The sequence below is a fragment of the Zalophus californianus genome, chromosome 2, assembly GCF_009762305.2.
Source record: "Zalophus californianus isolate mZalCal1 chromosome 2, mZalCal1.pri.v2, whole genome shotgun sequence".
NCBI lineage: Eukaryota > Metazoa > Chordata > Mammalia > Carnivora > Otariidae > Zalophus > Zalophus californianus.
The window spans coordinates 123,472,871-123,489,017 of record NC_045596.1 but is presented as its reverse complement, the minus strand read 5'-3'; the positions used below and the strand labels follow the sequence as shown (position 1 = coordinate 123,489,017).

Here is a 16,147-nt window from a genome sequence, read left to right as displayed (position 1 = left end):
ATCTGAAGCCAACCACCATGGTCCCTTGGAGGGACTCTGCCCAAGTTCCAATGCTGGACCCGACCTGAAAGCAACAGGATGGCAGGAAGTTACTGTCCTCAGTGTCCTCATCTGTAAACTAGGAATAACAAAGTCTCCGTCACAGGACTTCTAGGAAGATGAAATGTGCATACTCCAAATAAAGCACACGGGGAGTAGCTGGTACATGATAAGAAAATAAATATAGATGACATTACTACCATGACTACCATTACAATGAAGTCACCCAAAAGTCACAATTATTCCCTGTCAAAGGATAAAGGAAAATCTTCAATATCAAACCAACAGCTTATTGTTTTAAATCTGATTGCAAGAGAAAGTATATTTTAAAAATTTTTTTTCAGAATATAAAAACAAATCCACAACATTATAAAAAGAAAGAGGGAAGGGACACAAACAGTCCAGTCTTGGGGGCAGAAAGAAAAGGTTTAAAAGCAATTAAAAGTGACCATAAGCCTATCCCTCAGAAATAAGCGCTTTTGTATTTTTACACAATCACTTCCAATCCCTTTTTTTAAAAAAACATAGTTTATTGTTTTAGTGTTCTACTTTTCTCACAACACTGTAACAAAAATATTTGGGCATATTCTTAAAATCTTAACTATTCTTAGGATCTTCTGGGGATTCTTCATGAATTCTAAGATTTCACACATTACATTTCCTTCTAGGAAGAATTCTATTCTAGTTTCTCTTTCCCCACATTCCTCTGGGGATAAAGATAACAAAAGTTTAAATTTAGTTTTTTAAAATATACTTCAATTTTGATGCAATTTATATTTTTCTTGAAAATCTATTTTCTAAAAGCCATCTTGCTCTGTTTTGCTTTCCATGTATTACTCTGGATTATAGAAAGTGGATGAGGAATAAATTGCTTTCAAAAAACTAAAAGAGATGTTGCCATTTTTATGACAGAAAAGGTGAAACCAGATGGGGAAAATAGGTTGTTTTCATTTTTAAGTAACTTTTACCTTTTTTTCTGATTTTGTAAAACGATCTTGCTGTTTTTTTTACTAAAGTTCTTAAAAGTTGACCAAAATTATCCATAGCATTATAGCACACAGATATTAAATGCTAATATTTGGTTTTATATTTTTTAAGATTTTATTTATTTGAGAGAGTGAGAGATGGAGAGAACGAGTTGGGAGAGGGGCAGAAGGAGAAGCAGGCTCCCCACAGAGCAGGGAGCCCGATGTGGGACTTGATCCCAGGACCTTGGGATCATGACCCAAGTCGAAGGCAGACACCCAACCAACTGAGCCACCCAGGCGCCCTACGATTTGGTTTTAATATTTGCATCTATTTCCTCAAATACATAAATATACATCGCATAAAAAAGAACACATAACTGGGATTTTTGTAATTCATGGCCATTGCCAGCATTTCCCTTTATTATGCTAAAAGCTGATATCATCAGGTAATGAGAGAAATGGCCAAGAAATGAACAAACTACAGCAACACTCAGGTACAGCAGGTACCACAGAAGGAGTGGCATGTGCTTCAAAGGTGCTGGCATTTCTGAAGGGAAAAGAATTAGCTAAGCACAAACACGAAAGCAAAGACACCTCGATCAGGTGTTCTCAAAACTGCAGGTGAGGTGTAAAGAAGAGGCTCTGCATGGAAGAGGTGCAGGAGCAGCCTCAGAAGCAGAACAAAACGAAGAGATGAGTATTTAGAAAAGAGGTTTTAGGGCCATTTACTGATGGCAATCCCTGAGTTCCAGAGGATTCAGAAAAATGTTCCAGCCAACCGTTCTTTGCCCATTTCTCTATGGGAAGTGACTGTTATCAAATGTGTAAGTTAACTTCTGAATGTAGTAAGGATGTTAACCAAGTTATTTTGTGAACCATTTCAAGGGATAGCTTGTTTTTAGGTTTTTCTTCTAATACTTCATGACCGGGCATTGCTCATTTACACTGAAATATTTAATCTCTTGAAATCATTTGGTGCATATAAGGAAACTACATCCCTTTTACCACACGGACGTGTTACAAAAGTACTTCCACCCACAAACCCACAGGCAAGCTGCGCAGGGATCGTCTGCGGATATGCCCACCCCTCATCCCAGACACCGAGATGCAGCCAGCTTCGTGGGCATGTAGCCTGTGCAACCACAGGGGGCCTTGTGCTCAGAAGGCCATGCTCTTGGTTTAATGCTCTGCTGTCACGGTCTTGAAATTCTTCATTTTTAAATAAGGGCCCTGCCTTCCCACCTTATACTGACCCCACAAATTTTGGAACCAGTTCTGCCTGAAGGTTCTCATCCAGGCCAGCCCTGCACTTGACAGATGACATCCAGGCAGAAGAGGTAAATTTCCTCTGCCAGGTGGTAGAGGAAAACATCAGGAGTATAATTAATCTTCTAAACCAACTATATAGCATTCTTTTTACAAAACTGTGTTCTGCTGTCTGCAAAAGTATTCTGAAAAAACTGCAGCAACATTAGACTATTCTACTACCTATAGAGACAATTTTAAAATTAGAACTAATCCACACATACATATACATTTTGATATTTTTTAAAATTCTGTCACATTGTGGTCTCTGAGAGTGGGGGGCCGTGAATGGGGATGGTTACTCCTTTAGTTATTTAACCCAGCTCAACACCAAAATAATCTATAAAAACAAATGACACTTGAATTACCAAAAAAAGAAAAAGAGAGAGAGAAAGAGAGCGAGATTTCATCATCTAAATTCCCAAATGTAGGGAACTATACAAAACACTTAGGAACAAAATCTACACAAAACCATTCCTCCTCGATCTCTATGATGATAGCAAATTGAAAGTCAGGCAGCAAACAGCAGAGTCCCATCCTTCATATGTCTTTCAGTATGAGCTAGAATGTGCTTGTCCCAAAACTCACTCATTTTTTTTCTAATGAGGCCTAAAATTATACTAAACACAACCTGAAAAGAATTTCAGTGAGGATACTTCCAAAGTCAATATAAGTGTTGAGAGGAAAAACATCCACCACCTTCTGATCAAAATCCCCTGTTATACCGTTTAATACAGCTCTCTTAAATCTCTTTATCCAAGACCTCTTTGAAAGCATATACTTTCCAGGAAAATAATAGAGCCCAACAGCAACTGTGAACTCAATACATTAGTGAGTATGCCTAAACATGGGGAAGAAATTACTCTTGAACTATAAGCCTATCTGGGATTAAAAATCCAGTAAAATACACAGGTAATTAAGAAATTGAGACCATTATAAATGAAATGCCTTACAACTGAAGTGGAGTATGTTCTTTTGTTTGCTCCCTACATGAAAGACTGAAAGTTACGTAACAAAGTTTATCCTTACAATTATCCCTACAAAGTGCAACATGGTGACAGTTAACACCGCTGTAGAACATATTTGAAAAGTTACTAAGAGAATAGATCCTAAAAGTTATCATCACAAGAAAAAGAAGTTTCTGTAACGGTATGAAGTGACAGACATTAACTAAACTTAACGTGGTAATCATTTTGCCATATGTATGCCAAGTCGATACGCTGTACAACTGAAACGTATATAGTACTGTATGTCAATTACATCTGAATAAAACTGGAAAAAATAATAAATTATGGAACTCCTGATTTAAAACATATATCTAGTGACTTTTCTGAAAGTAAGACAAGAAAAATTTTTAAAACAAATTCATTATCTAAAAAAAAAAAAAAGAGCCGCCAGGTGGCAGAATTCCTGAGCCTCACCTAATTGAAGAGCAGTTTGTTACACTGAGAACTGACCAGAAGGTGGCAACGTAGCCTCAGTTTCTCAACACCAACAGCTCAGCCTGGTTTTGGTTTAAGGCTTTTCATAAAACAAAATGAAAAATACACATCTCAAACATCCTTTTATACCAGAAAACTTCCATTTCCTTACATTCTGAATGTTGATCTGTAGTTCCATTTTGTAGTGATTGAAGTCTTTGGCAAGTTCATGGCCCTGATGATAGAAAGTAAACATTCCCTGAAAAAAGGACAGCATCTAAGACAAAGGGGGAAAAAAATAACATTAGCACAAACAAAAACTCAGGGTGGGGGGGGTAGAATAAGAACAGCCACATATTGTCCCCCTCAACCCATTGTGATTCTACTGAAGTAAAATAATTAAAAGAAGTCACCGGAATTAATTAAATCTAACTACATATTATTTATTAATTTTATTAATTTGTCCTTTTACAAAATGGAAGGTGTGTTATTTTTCCTTAAATATCAGAGCCATTAGATAGCTTTGAGAGTATAGTGTACTGGAGAAATGGAGTTCTATATCACCCATTGTTCATTTTGGTCAAGAAAATCTCTACCTTCATTTATAATTGAAATTTTATCACCATAGGTCAATACAATCTATAATGAAAGTGAAATCACAGAATTAAAAAGCTAAAAGCTCTCTTCAATGGCGTCCAGTGCACTGTGACTTCTCTATTTTATCTATAAACCTTCAGTGACTGGGGCAGAGACAGGTAGAGACAGAGTGATAATTAAGCTCTGAGTTCTGACCTACCCTCAACCTGCCCCTCCTGAGTAAAGGGCACCTGCTTTTGCCCAACATGTCAATTTAAAATGAGTAAAAGTGATTTGGGGTAGGAATTAAGGAAATCCTGAGATTCATTTTCTTCATAATGTCACGTGGCACAATGGTTAGGAATCTGGGACTCTAATGCGAAGTGGCCAGCAAGGGTCAATCCCCAACTTCAGCTCCGTATGGGACTTTGGGCAAATTACTGAAACTTTCTGTACTTCCATTTCCTTATTTGCTTAGTGGGATCATAAAAATATCTCCTTATGGAGCTAGTGTGTGGAATAAACACATGAGCACGGTGAAGTATTAGAACAATGACTTGAACAATGAGCACTGTAAATGCTCAATAAATGCAGGTCATTATTAGTATTTCACATAAAAGAAAGGTTTATGGAAATGAAATTTTCTCTCATTGTTTAAATTAGATTAATTCTAGGGGTGCCTGGGTGGCTCAGTTGGATAAGCATCTGCCTTCGACTCAGGTCACGATCCTAGGGTCCTGGGAGTGAGCCCTGCATCGGGCTCCCTGCTCAGCAGGGGAACCTGCTTCTCCCTTTCCTCCCCCGCTTCGTGCTATCTCTCCTATCTCTGTCGCTATATTTGTTTCTCAATTAAATCTTAAATAAGTAAATAAGATTAATTCTATTACTCTAACTAGACCATTGCGTCCATGAATGTCAATTTTAAATTAATCATTACTTTGTTATTTTTTCTGTTTCTCAAAATCACACATAAAATGAATAATTGTATGGGATATAAATTCTATCTCAGTAAAGTTCTTTTAAAAAAATCACATGCAAAAACAGCTACATTAAAATTAATCTTGAGAATCATAAATTTCAATGTTTCTTGGTTTTTTCACTAAAACCCACAGTACAAATTACCTTTTACATATATTCATATGTGTCTGTATACATTATATATATACAAAAATATATAAAGAACTGAAGCTATTAGAATACATCTATATAAGCACAAACACAAATCACATGTCTATAAATAGGTCTAAAGAATGGCCAGAGTAACTCACAAGATAGTTTCAAGTGCTCCACATGCTGGTTTTTACAGGTTGCCATAAGCACTGAGTTGTGTTAGAAATAATTTGTTACCAATAATTGTTCAAAGTACCAAAACTTGAACTGGTGTGCTTGCTTCAGAACCAACTCGAGCAGAGTGAAGATTATCCATCACCACCACCACTGTCTCTCCCATCCTAACACTTCTTTCACAGGGCTTCTCTTTAAAGGGTGGACCTACAATAGGGTGGCAGAAATACCACCTGATTGCCGAGTCTTTAAGAACTAATATTCCCTACATGTTGCTGTGCCAATAAGGCTCAGAACCACTAATTTGTAGGTGGTTCCTTGACTTCATGGTGATGGGTGTCCACTTTTATAATTTATGATGCCTTGTGCTTCACGTGTATGCACTATGGCCCTCAACAATGGTAATTCCACCTGGAGAGAAAAACATCTCTATTATATCACAAAAATCTAACAACAGAACAACCTTCTATGATACTTACAGGCTCCACAAACTCAAACTTCTTTCTTTCCTGGATTTCCTGAAGCTTACATACATATTCAAGAGATAGTTCATAAAAGTGCTGCCGGTTCTGCTCCACTTGGATATCTGCCTATGTTAAAGCAATAGAGGCTGGTTAAATCAGAGATGGTGAGGAGTGAAACATTTGATCAGAGGTTGGCAATGCCACAAGCCCTGTGCCAAATATGGCCCCCAGCCCGTTTTTCTACATAAAGTTGTACTGGAACATAGTCACAGCTACTGGTTTATGTATCTTCCATGGTCACTTTCCCGCTGGGGCAGTCAAACTGAGTTAGTTTCAACAGGAACCTTACTGTCTACAAAAACATAATTTTTACCACCTGACTCTGCAGAAAAAGTTTGCCAACTCCTGCCATTTATGATGAGCTTGACCCCAAGGACTGAACATCAAACAGAATGGCTCTTCACGAAAAACTCACCCCAACCCCAACTGACCCCCAAGGTTGAACCATACACATACATTCAAAATCACATAAACATTATTTCCACTGACAAATCCTCTAAGAATGCAGTTGGCCTGGGAAATCTAGTCACCCCAGGACGCACAACTGAAGGCAGCAGGTGAGGAAGTGGCAGCTAGGGTACCATCTCAAGAATCTGGTTCTCAAATACCATATGATCTAGTAATTCCACTTCTGGGTATTAACCCAAAGGAAACAAAAACACTACTTTGAGAAGACACATGCACCCCTATGTTTACTGCAGCATTATTTACAATAGGCAAGATCTGGAAGCAGCCCAAGTGTCCACTGATAGATGAATGGATAAAGATGTGGTAGATATACATACAACGGAATATTACTCAGCCATAAAAAAGGAGGAGCTTTTGGGGGGAGGGGTCACTAGCAACAACACGGATGGACCTAGAGGCTGTTGTGCTAAGTCAGACAGAGAAAGGCAAATACTACATGATTTCACGTATATGTAGAATCTAAACAAACAAACAAAAAAGCAAAAACAGACCCATTAGAACAGAGAACTGATGGTTGTCAAAGGGGAGCGGGTGGAGGGATGGGCAAAATGTGTGAAGGGGAGAGGAGGTATAGGCTTCCGATTATGGCATGAATAAGTCATGGGGATGAGAGGTCAGCCCAGGAATAGAGTCAACAGTGTTGTAACAGCGCTGTATGGAGGCAGGTGGGGCTACTACACCTGTGGTCAGCACAGCATAATGTACAGGGCTGTCAAATCACCATGCTGTACCTGAAAGTAATGTAACACTCTGTGTCAGCTATACTTCAATTAAAGAAAGGAAAATAAAAGAACCTGATTCTCAAAAGGTAGGCCAGGGCTTAAAGCCCATCTACAGGTAATCATGTTCTTAGGCCCTCAAAATGTGCCGTCCTCTGAGAGTAAACAGGCACCAGATGGTCAGGAGACTATTCCAAGGTTGGCAGGGGGAAGGGGTTCCAGCTTATCTTATCTAACTAGAAGGGAATTGGCGGAGAAGCTGGGTTCCATGGAGGAACAGCAGAACAATAACTGTCATCCTAGAAACCACTCTTAACAAGGCATCACATATTTCCTAACTTGGCCAATTTTTAAAGTATTTATCCAGACAACTCTCCAAAGCCATGGCAATAAGCACCTGGAAAGATGCTCAAAAGCACTAATCATTACGGAAATATAAGTACAAGATACAACCTCACACCTATCAAAAAAATAAATAATAACAAAACTAATTAAAAAAAAAAAAACAAACAGAAAACAAGTGTTGCTGAGGATGTGAAGAAATTGGAACCCTGTGCACTGTTGGTGAGAATGCAAAAAAATGTAGCTGCTATGAAAAACAGCATGGCAGGGGCGCCTGGGTGGCTCAGTCGTTAAGCGTCTGCCTTCGGCTCAGGTCGTGATCCCGGGGTCCTGGGATCGAGCCCCGCATCGGGCTCCCTGCTCCGCGGGGAGCCTGCTTCTCCCTCTCCCACTCCTGCTGCTTGTGTTCCCTCTCTCGCTGTGTCTCTCTCTGTCAAATAAATAAAATCTTTAAAAAAAAGAAAGAAAGAAAAACAGCATGGCAGTTCTCCAAAAAATTTAAACACAGAATTATCACATGATACAGTAATTCCATTTCTGGGTATATACTCCTAAAAACTGAAAACAGGGACTCAAAAAAGACTTATATAACCCTGTTCGCAGCAGCATTATTTACAAAAGCCAAAAGGTGGCAGCAACCAGTGTCCACTGACAAACGGATAAACAAAATGTGATATATACATACATAGATATAGACAATATTATACAGCCTCAAAAAAGGAAGGAAATTTGGACATGTGCTATAACATGGATGGACCTGAGAACATTATGCTAAATGGAATAAGCAAGCCACAAAGGACAAATACTGTAGGAGTCCACTTTCATAAGGTACCTAAAACAAATTCATAGAGACAGAAAGCAGAAGGGCAGTTATCAGGAGCTGGGGGTAGGGAGCTGGGGAAGTAGTTTTCAACGGACACAGAGTTTCAGTCTTTGGAGAAGAAAAGAGCTCTCGATACGGAAGGTAGTGATGGTTGCACAAGAATGCGAATGTGCTATACATGGAATAAAGCAAAAAGCTTCTAAATCCCTCAGGACGTCCTGAGTGACAGGAGTATCTTTTATATCTGTATAAAGAGCCCCTCTGGAGCACACCTGAGTTTATGCTACTGAGGTGACTTAGGGTGGGGCCTCTACAGAGCACCAGAAAGACTAAGTGATTAGAGGGCTGGACCTTTCAGTCCTGCCCACTGACATCTGGCAGTGGGTAGAGGGAGGGGTACCACAGACTGAGCTCTGTAAAAACCCTGGAACGTCCCCGTGGATGGACGCACGCACACGAGAGCCTGGAGAGTGACACACCCCAGTTCCACGGGGACAGAAGTTCTGGGCTTGGGACCCTTCCAGACCCCACCCTATGTGGCTATTCATTTCTAGCTTTTATATTATCCTCTACGATAAATTAGTAAATATAAGTAAGTGTTTTATCTCAGTTCTGTGAGCCACTCTTAGCAAATGAATCAAGCTGGAGGAGGGGAAGGTGGGAACGTCTAATTTATAGCCAGTAGGTCAGAGGCATAGGTAAACAACCTTGATTTGCAACTGGTATCTGAAGAAGGGACCATCTTGTGGGACGGAGCCCTTTACCTGTTGGAAATGATGCGGTCTCCAGGTAGACTGAGAATTGGGTTAATCGCTGGGTTGTATGGGAAAACACACATTCAAACTCTACTTTTTACCATACCAAGCAAAAGTGACTTTTTAAACAAACTTCTATTTGATCATCATCTCATTTCTGGCCATTCCTGCTATAAATATGTATCATGAGAATAGACCATTCTCAGGCAAAGTTATTCAAAAGATCTACTTCCCTGGTCATATGTACTGAAATATAATCATTTGACTACTCAAAAAACAAAAATGTACTTCAAAAATTAACAGAAATAGATTTTTTCTCAAATGTCTGATACTTGTTCTAGTGCAAATATTAGAAGTTGGGAGTGTGGATGGAAGTAGAAGCTACTGTACCCAGTAAATGGAGAGTTATAGGTAACGGTCTTAACAGAATTATCAAATAGCCAGCCTGCTGTCTGTGACACGTGTCTCCTGTTATTTTCATTTGAAACAAGGAGAAAGAATGATACAAGTTTTTATGCCTTTGTTCAGTACCACTCTCAGCAACCTTTATAAACCTCTCTAGGACAACTCAGTTCACTGCAGATTAGCAATACATAAGCCAATGCCAAAATCAATAAAGATCCAAATCTAACCTTTTCCTTTTAAAGAGCATCCGCCCCCCTTTAAGGCCTTCACACTTGTAATAGAAAGCTGTTTCAAGTGGGAGTGTGTATGTTTGTAAAGAGCAAACAGCAAGATGGGACAGAATATATAATTTAAATGAAACTAAAATTATTCGTCTCGAGGGTCTCTTCAAATTTCTGATCTGGAGTTTAATTATCTTTGGGAATGATGAAATTAATGAAGCCCCAGCTCACTGTGCAAGCATCTTCACACTTCTTCATTCAATAAATATGTATTAAGTGCCTACTCCCTGACTAGCTAAGGAGTAGGTGTAAAGGACAGAGTACCGAATCAAACAATGTTGTCACCTTCGAGGAGCTTACATGTGAGTGCAAGAAGCCATGTAACAACCAAATATATGGTATGTCAAATGTGTGTAAGAGTATGAAAAAAAAATCAAAGCAGCATAAGGGAGGGTACTTTAAATAAGATGGTCAGGAACTTCTCTAGTAAGGTGAACTCTGTGTGGACAGTATTTGAGAGTACATGGAGGAGTAAAGCATCTGGGTCTGGGCTGGAAACATACTATGCAAAGGCCCTGAGCCTAGAGTATGCTTGTCCCAGTCAGTCAGAGCAAAACAGCCCATGTGGGTGTGAGGACAGGAGGGTGGGCCCTGGGCCTCTGGAGAGAGCTGTTAGGGAGGGTCTGGGGAAGAGAAGCAACATAAAGGCTCACTCTGCTTGCTGTACAGAATATAAACTGTAGGAATACATAGGTGGAAGCAGGGAGACCAATTAAGAGGCCTTTACGGTAATCCATGTGAGAGATGCCAGCAGCACGGGCCAGGGTGATGGTGGTAGGAGTCAGAGGTGGCCATATCCTGAGAATATTCTGAAGCTAAGGAAGACATATGCTGAGAAAGTAGGTGTGGCATAGGAGAGGAAGGGCCAAGGATGGCCATAAAGATTTTGCCTGCTCAACAGCTCCCATGAGATACGTAATTAGAGAGTGAAGTGAAGACGGAAATTTACTAGCAGCATGAAAAATCCCTTCAGAATACCTGAAAAGAGAGATGAGAGGAGAAGACAGGTAGAAAGCCTCTGGCATAAGGAGAGCCGATAAAAACAACAGCTATCATTTCAAAATGGACAGAGGGAAGGAGATGACGGAGCATATATAACAACTATATGGTTTTCCACATAATATGGAACGAGGAGAAAAGGGAGCCCTACCTACCTATGGTATTGTGAGGATTCAGTAGTATAAAAGCTCCCTCCTCTTTCATTTTTCTTTTCAAGATTTTTTATTTATTTATTTGAGAGGGAGTGTGGGAGCGAGAGAGAGAGAGAGAGAGAGAGAGCATGCACACGAGTGTGGGGGAGGAGCAGAGGCAGAGGGAGAAGCAGGCTCCCCGCTGAGCAGGAAGCCTGATGTGGGACTCGATCCCAGGACCCCGGGATCATGACCTGAGCTGAAGGCAGATGCTTAAATGACCGAGCCACCCAGGCGCCCCTCCCTTCTCTTTTATAAACTCAAACACCTTCCAAATGTCAGTTAAAGTTATTAAAGAGGAAAAAGTAAATGTGACAAGTGGGGAACGTCAAAATGACCACACATACACAGGGTGTGCAACTGCATATCTGGCATTTAAATATACTGGAGCCAATGTTGTTAGTGTCATTTTGATGATCCTTCAATAAGTGTATATTATAGTGGTATATTATGCCCAGATTCCTTATGTGTTTAAAAATAAACAAAATGAGAAAAATATCACACTTTTGTGGGATGAGTCAAGATCCCAACAGCTGCAAAACAGCATTATTTTTAATGAAAACATATGTTCCAAATTGCAAACCATTGAGTTTCCACTCAAGTGTGTGAGTGAGAAAACCCAAGTGCCAGGGAATTTAGAAAAGACAAAGACAGACAAAATGAGAGATAAGATATAAATTCCTTTCTCCTTACTCATGGCTCCCTCCAAAAAAAAAAGTCTATTAACACAAGTAAAACAGAGGCCCTCCTTCCAATGAAGCTGAACCTCATGAATCTTCAGTGTTAAATAAGATTAATGCTGCCTTCACATAATAGCAAAATGGTAGATGAGCTTATTAAATTCAATTCATTTCTTCAAAAAATCTTGAAAGCCAATTAATAAGTCTATTCCTGAAAATAATGTATCTGTTCTTCAGTAATGCCAGATAAAATTGTTCCTGTGAAAATATACTCAGAACCGAAAATGTTAATACTATGAATCTCTACTGAATTAATCACTGTAAGATGTATTCATCATTTTGTGTCTTGTTCCACAAGAATTTTTTATTAATTCATGATGATACCTGTTCATTTTTTTTTCATCCCTAATAATCCTAGATGAAAAGTTTACAAAAGAAAAGCACATTTTAAAAAGAAAAGGCATGCACTGCTTATTGAATTTTAGAAACAAACAGAAAATAAAAACAATACCTCTTGTAAATGTGAGTCTTTCTTTTTGGCTGATAAATTCAAATGTTTATCAATTAGACTATAGTTCTTTTCCGTCTCTTTGTCAAACTTCTTTTTTTCTTCCTACAAGTCAGAAAACACAGACAACTATGATTAAACAGGGGGAAAATGCATATATACAGTTTATCTACTGAGAAGCTCAAAATAAGATTAGGATCTAAAAATAAATAAAGTACCACTAAGTGTGATGAAGTTATCTGAAAAATCTATCTGTACCCAGGCCACTGCTTATTAATCATCAAAACAGTGTTAGGACTGAAGAGTCACAAATGGGCTTTTTACTTTTTCCTTTAATGGGCTTTTTACGGAGCACGGTATTTTTCAATACTTACACTTAGTGTTTAGAAGTGGTGCCCTGACACTTGTCCCTCATTAAAAGAAATAATAAGAACAACAACACAGGCTTAAAACAGCAAACTTGTGCAGATTTTGGCAAAGAAATGGGATTCTTTTAAAACTGAGTAAATTTTGGTCTGATTAAAAAAATAATCATCATCACAATTGGGGAAGAAAAAAAAAACTTGGGAAAGATTTCCCTTAACTGTCCAGTGTGAATTTAATAAGACCCTCTGATCAGAAACATCATTTCCTTTCCAAAACCTCTGCAGTGATTTCTATAACACCACTGAGAATATATATCAATAGGTCAAGAGGGCCTAAAGTAACACCGACATCCTCATACTGAGACTCTTTGGTTGAGCATTACAAACATTTCTCCGGTACTGCCTAGAACTAGAATTTGCTTTTCTTTTGCTATAAGAAGCTTTTTGAGAAAACAAGTATCCTAATTGTTAAATACAGAAAAGACAGACTATCTCCCCTAACACTGTTGGCCAATTTAAGCGGATTTTTTTTTAGGTGGATTTTTAATAAACATTTCTGAGCACCAATGAGAGCACACACTATGTCCTCATACTGTCAAAATGTTTCCGTTAACTTCAAATTCTCCCTAACTTTCCAAGGGCTCCAGGAAAGGAACATTCCCTTCCCTATTTTCCAATTCTATCTTCTAAAGCAAAAATAATCTTTTCTGATAACAATCTTTTTCCTAGCAGGCAAAGAGACTGAACAAGTCATGAAAAGTCTATTTCTTCACATTTATCATTGTTTTTTTTTCACAACACAGGGCTACAAACTGCTGTGTGGAAACCTGGGACAGAGCCTCCGCTGGCTCATCTAAAGATCCTGAACTCATCCCACACTGAGGGAGGACAGGCAGGCTCCGGAAGAGACATTTCTTCCCATTTCTATTCCAAGTTTAATTACACTCTAGCTGTACAACTTAGAGAAAAAAAAAACAAAAATGCAACAACACAGAACCTAAATTCTTACTGAAAAGATCAGGGATTTTTTGGGGGGAGGGAGGGGTGGTACTAGCTCATTCTTTGATCCAATCCTAAAGTTCTGTGACCCAATGGTTCCCCATGTGTGACAAGAGTCACACTTTTGTTGAAACAGAAGTACTTTTCCTTTATGCTCTTAATTTACAACTATTAAAAAAAAAGTTTAAAGCATTAATTTACGGTTACCCTCTTTTCTGCTTTTTATTACTACACTCTTCGTCAACTATTTTGGTGACTAACAAAAAAATAACAAAACAAACGTGTGGCCACCATTTCAGAATCTCCACTATTTTAAAATGTTGTTACGGTGGAATGCACACGGGGTTAGGGGTGAGAAGACGGGTCCTGGTCTGGGCCACTTTCTACTGTGACTATACACCAGCATCACAGCGTTCTCTGGGGATTCCTCTTCTCAAGCTGAAACAAAACAGGAAGAGAAGTCCTGCCACTGCATTCACCACAAGAGGACTGCAAAGCGGGATCGTATAGGAACAAACGTTCACTAACCTCGCAGATTCATCCTTACCAGGAAGACTGAAAATATTTTTATTCGTTTGATTTCATGTGAATCACAGAAGGGGACAAAGGAAGCAGTGATGCTAAAATCAGCAGTCAAAACACCCAGCACACTCAGCAGTTGTGGGGTTTGTAAGTTAACACGTGGGTAAAGTTGAGAATGAAAGAAAGCGGGGGTATCAAAGGCTTTGTGAAGAAGGAATTCAGCCAAGAAACAACATTCCACGCACCAACAGAGAGGAAACACATTCGTTCACACATGGTATGGCGTTATACAAAAGCAGTTTTGTTGTTAAACCTGAAGACTTAAATAATTATTTCTTCTTGCATTTGTTCTCAATCCCATTATAGAATAGTATTCTGCTTCTTTGTGCTCACAAGGCTTTTGTGCTGAAATAATGCAAATTTTAAAAGGGACTATGTTCAAGTAGCATCTAATAAAGAACAGTATTTTTTCTTCAACACTGCTATATCCGACAGACATACATACATAGATGTGTGTGGATTTATATATATATATACACATATATATAATATATTGAGTAACTTATGACAAAAGGTTCTATGAAGAATCAAATTTAATACAATGAAAATTTCTTGTACAAAACAGCAGTACAAATTCAAGTAATTATGAGCCGGGTGCAATGAGTGTATACCTGAACTCAGTACAATGAGTGAAGCAAGACAGAACTCATTAAGGAGAGGTGGGGAGCAATGGAAAACCAGATCGTCCACATCTATTCTAGACGGGAAGGTGGCCATATCATGGCTCCAGCAGATTTTCACCATGTGGGAATATAGGCTAGTATATAAGCCATCTCCTTAGATTTTTCTGGAACAGCTTTGAAAAATCCGAAGATTTTTAAATGATGGCAATAGTTTGTTTTTGGTTTTGTTTTGTTTTACATTTTCACATGAGTAAGCCAAGCAAAATTATGTTTACAGGTTAAATATGACTCACTGAAAGTCAGTTTGTAATCTGTTACAAAACCACCCATGCCCCCCCCCAAAAAAGTAAAGAACAGCTATTATTTAAAACAGCTTAACCAAATAAGATGTACGCTGTATAAATAGTAAAGGAAATTCAGAAACCTAAGAAATAAAACTTAAGTAATCAGGTCTTTTGAATATGCTAGAAGTAAATATATACATATTTATATATTTATATATATTAAGGTTTTATCATAATTCACTAGGTAAAAAAATATTATTTATCCAACAGTGTTGATATAATTAGTTAACTACTTGGAAACAGAGAACCACATCTCATATCAAAATTAATTCCAGATGGATTGAAAGAGTCACAAGTAAAAAATGAAGCCATAAAAAAGAACAGTCTCATCAGATCTCAGAACAGAGACATACTTTTAAGCAAAAAAAGAAATGGGAGAAGCCATAAGAACGTCTAGATATCCAAAAACAAAACAACAAAACAAAACCCCACAATAAATAAGCTAAAAGGCCAACAACAAAGCAGGGAGAAGAGGCAATTAATATATAAGAAAAGAAGCAAGTATTTTTAATGCATAAAACATTCTTAAGATTAAGCAATTTTTTGCTAAAATCACACATTAATATTTCCACTGAAAAATGAATAAGGAACATATAAAGAACTCACAGAAACTTGAACATTACTGTGAATTGTCCACATTTCTTTAGGGTACTAGAATTTTTTTGTTTTGTTTTAGAAGGGGGAGGGCAGTTTTTAAAGTTCCCAGATGATCTTTTTAAAACGCTTTGGTTATTTTACAAATTTCCTAAGATGCGGAAATGAAAAGGCTTATTTTACAACTATAAACATTAAATAATAAGGCATGACTAGTCTGGAGAACTAGATACTTTCTTAGATATTCCAACTCTTCCCCCCCCTTACTTAAGTAAGATGGGAGTAATACCACACATTCAAGAAACAAGATTCGCCCACAGGTAATATACTCACAGCAGGACACCTTCTCAAA

The 16,147-nt window shown here is 38.3% G+C and overlaps 1 protein-coding gene across 2 annotated transcripts in view; it reads right to left on the bottom strand.

The window, feature by feature from the left end:
* ARHGAP10 (Rho GTPase activating protein 10) overlaps window positions 1-16,147 on the bottom strand; it is a 341,466-nt gene that overhangs the window by 217,575 nt on the left and 107,744 nt on the right. For both annotated transcript variants that reach the window (XM_027599802.2, XM_027599803.2), the window contains exons 5-7: window positions 12,292-12,393; window positions 6,073-6,183; window positions 3,906-4,010 (exon numbers count right to left, since the gene is read on the bottom strand). In XM_027599802.2, the coding sequence (XP_027455603.1) occupies window positions 3,906-4,010; window positions 6,073-6,183; window positions 12,292-12,393 (318 nt within the window). The remainder of the gene's footprint in view (window positions 1-3,905; window positions 4,011-6,072; window positions 6,184-12,291; window positions 12,394-16,147) is intronic.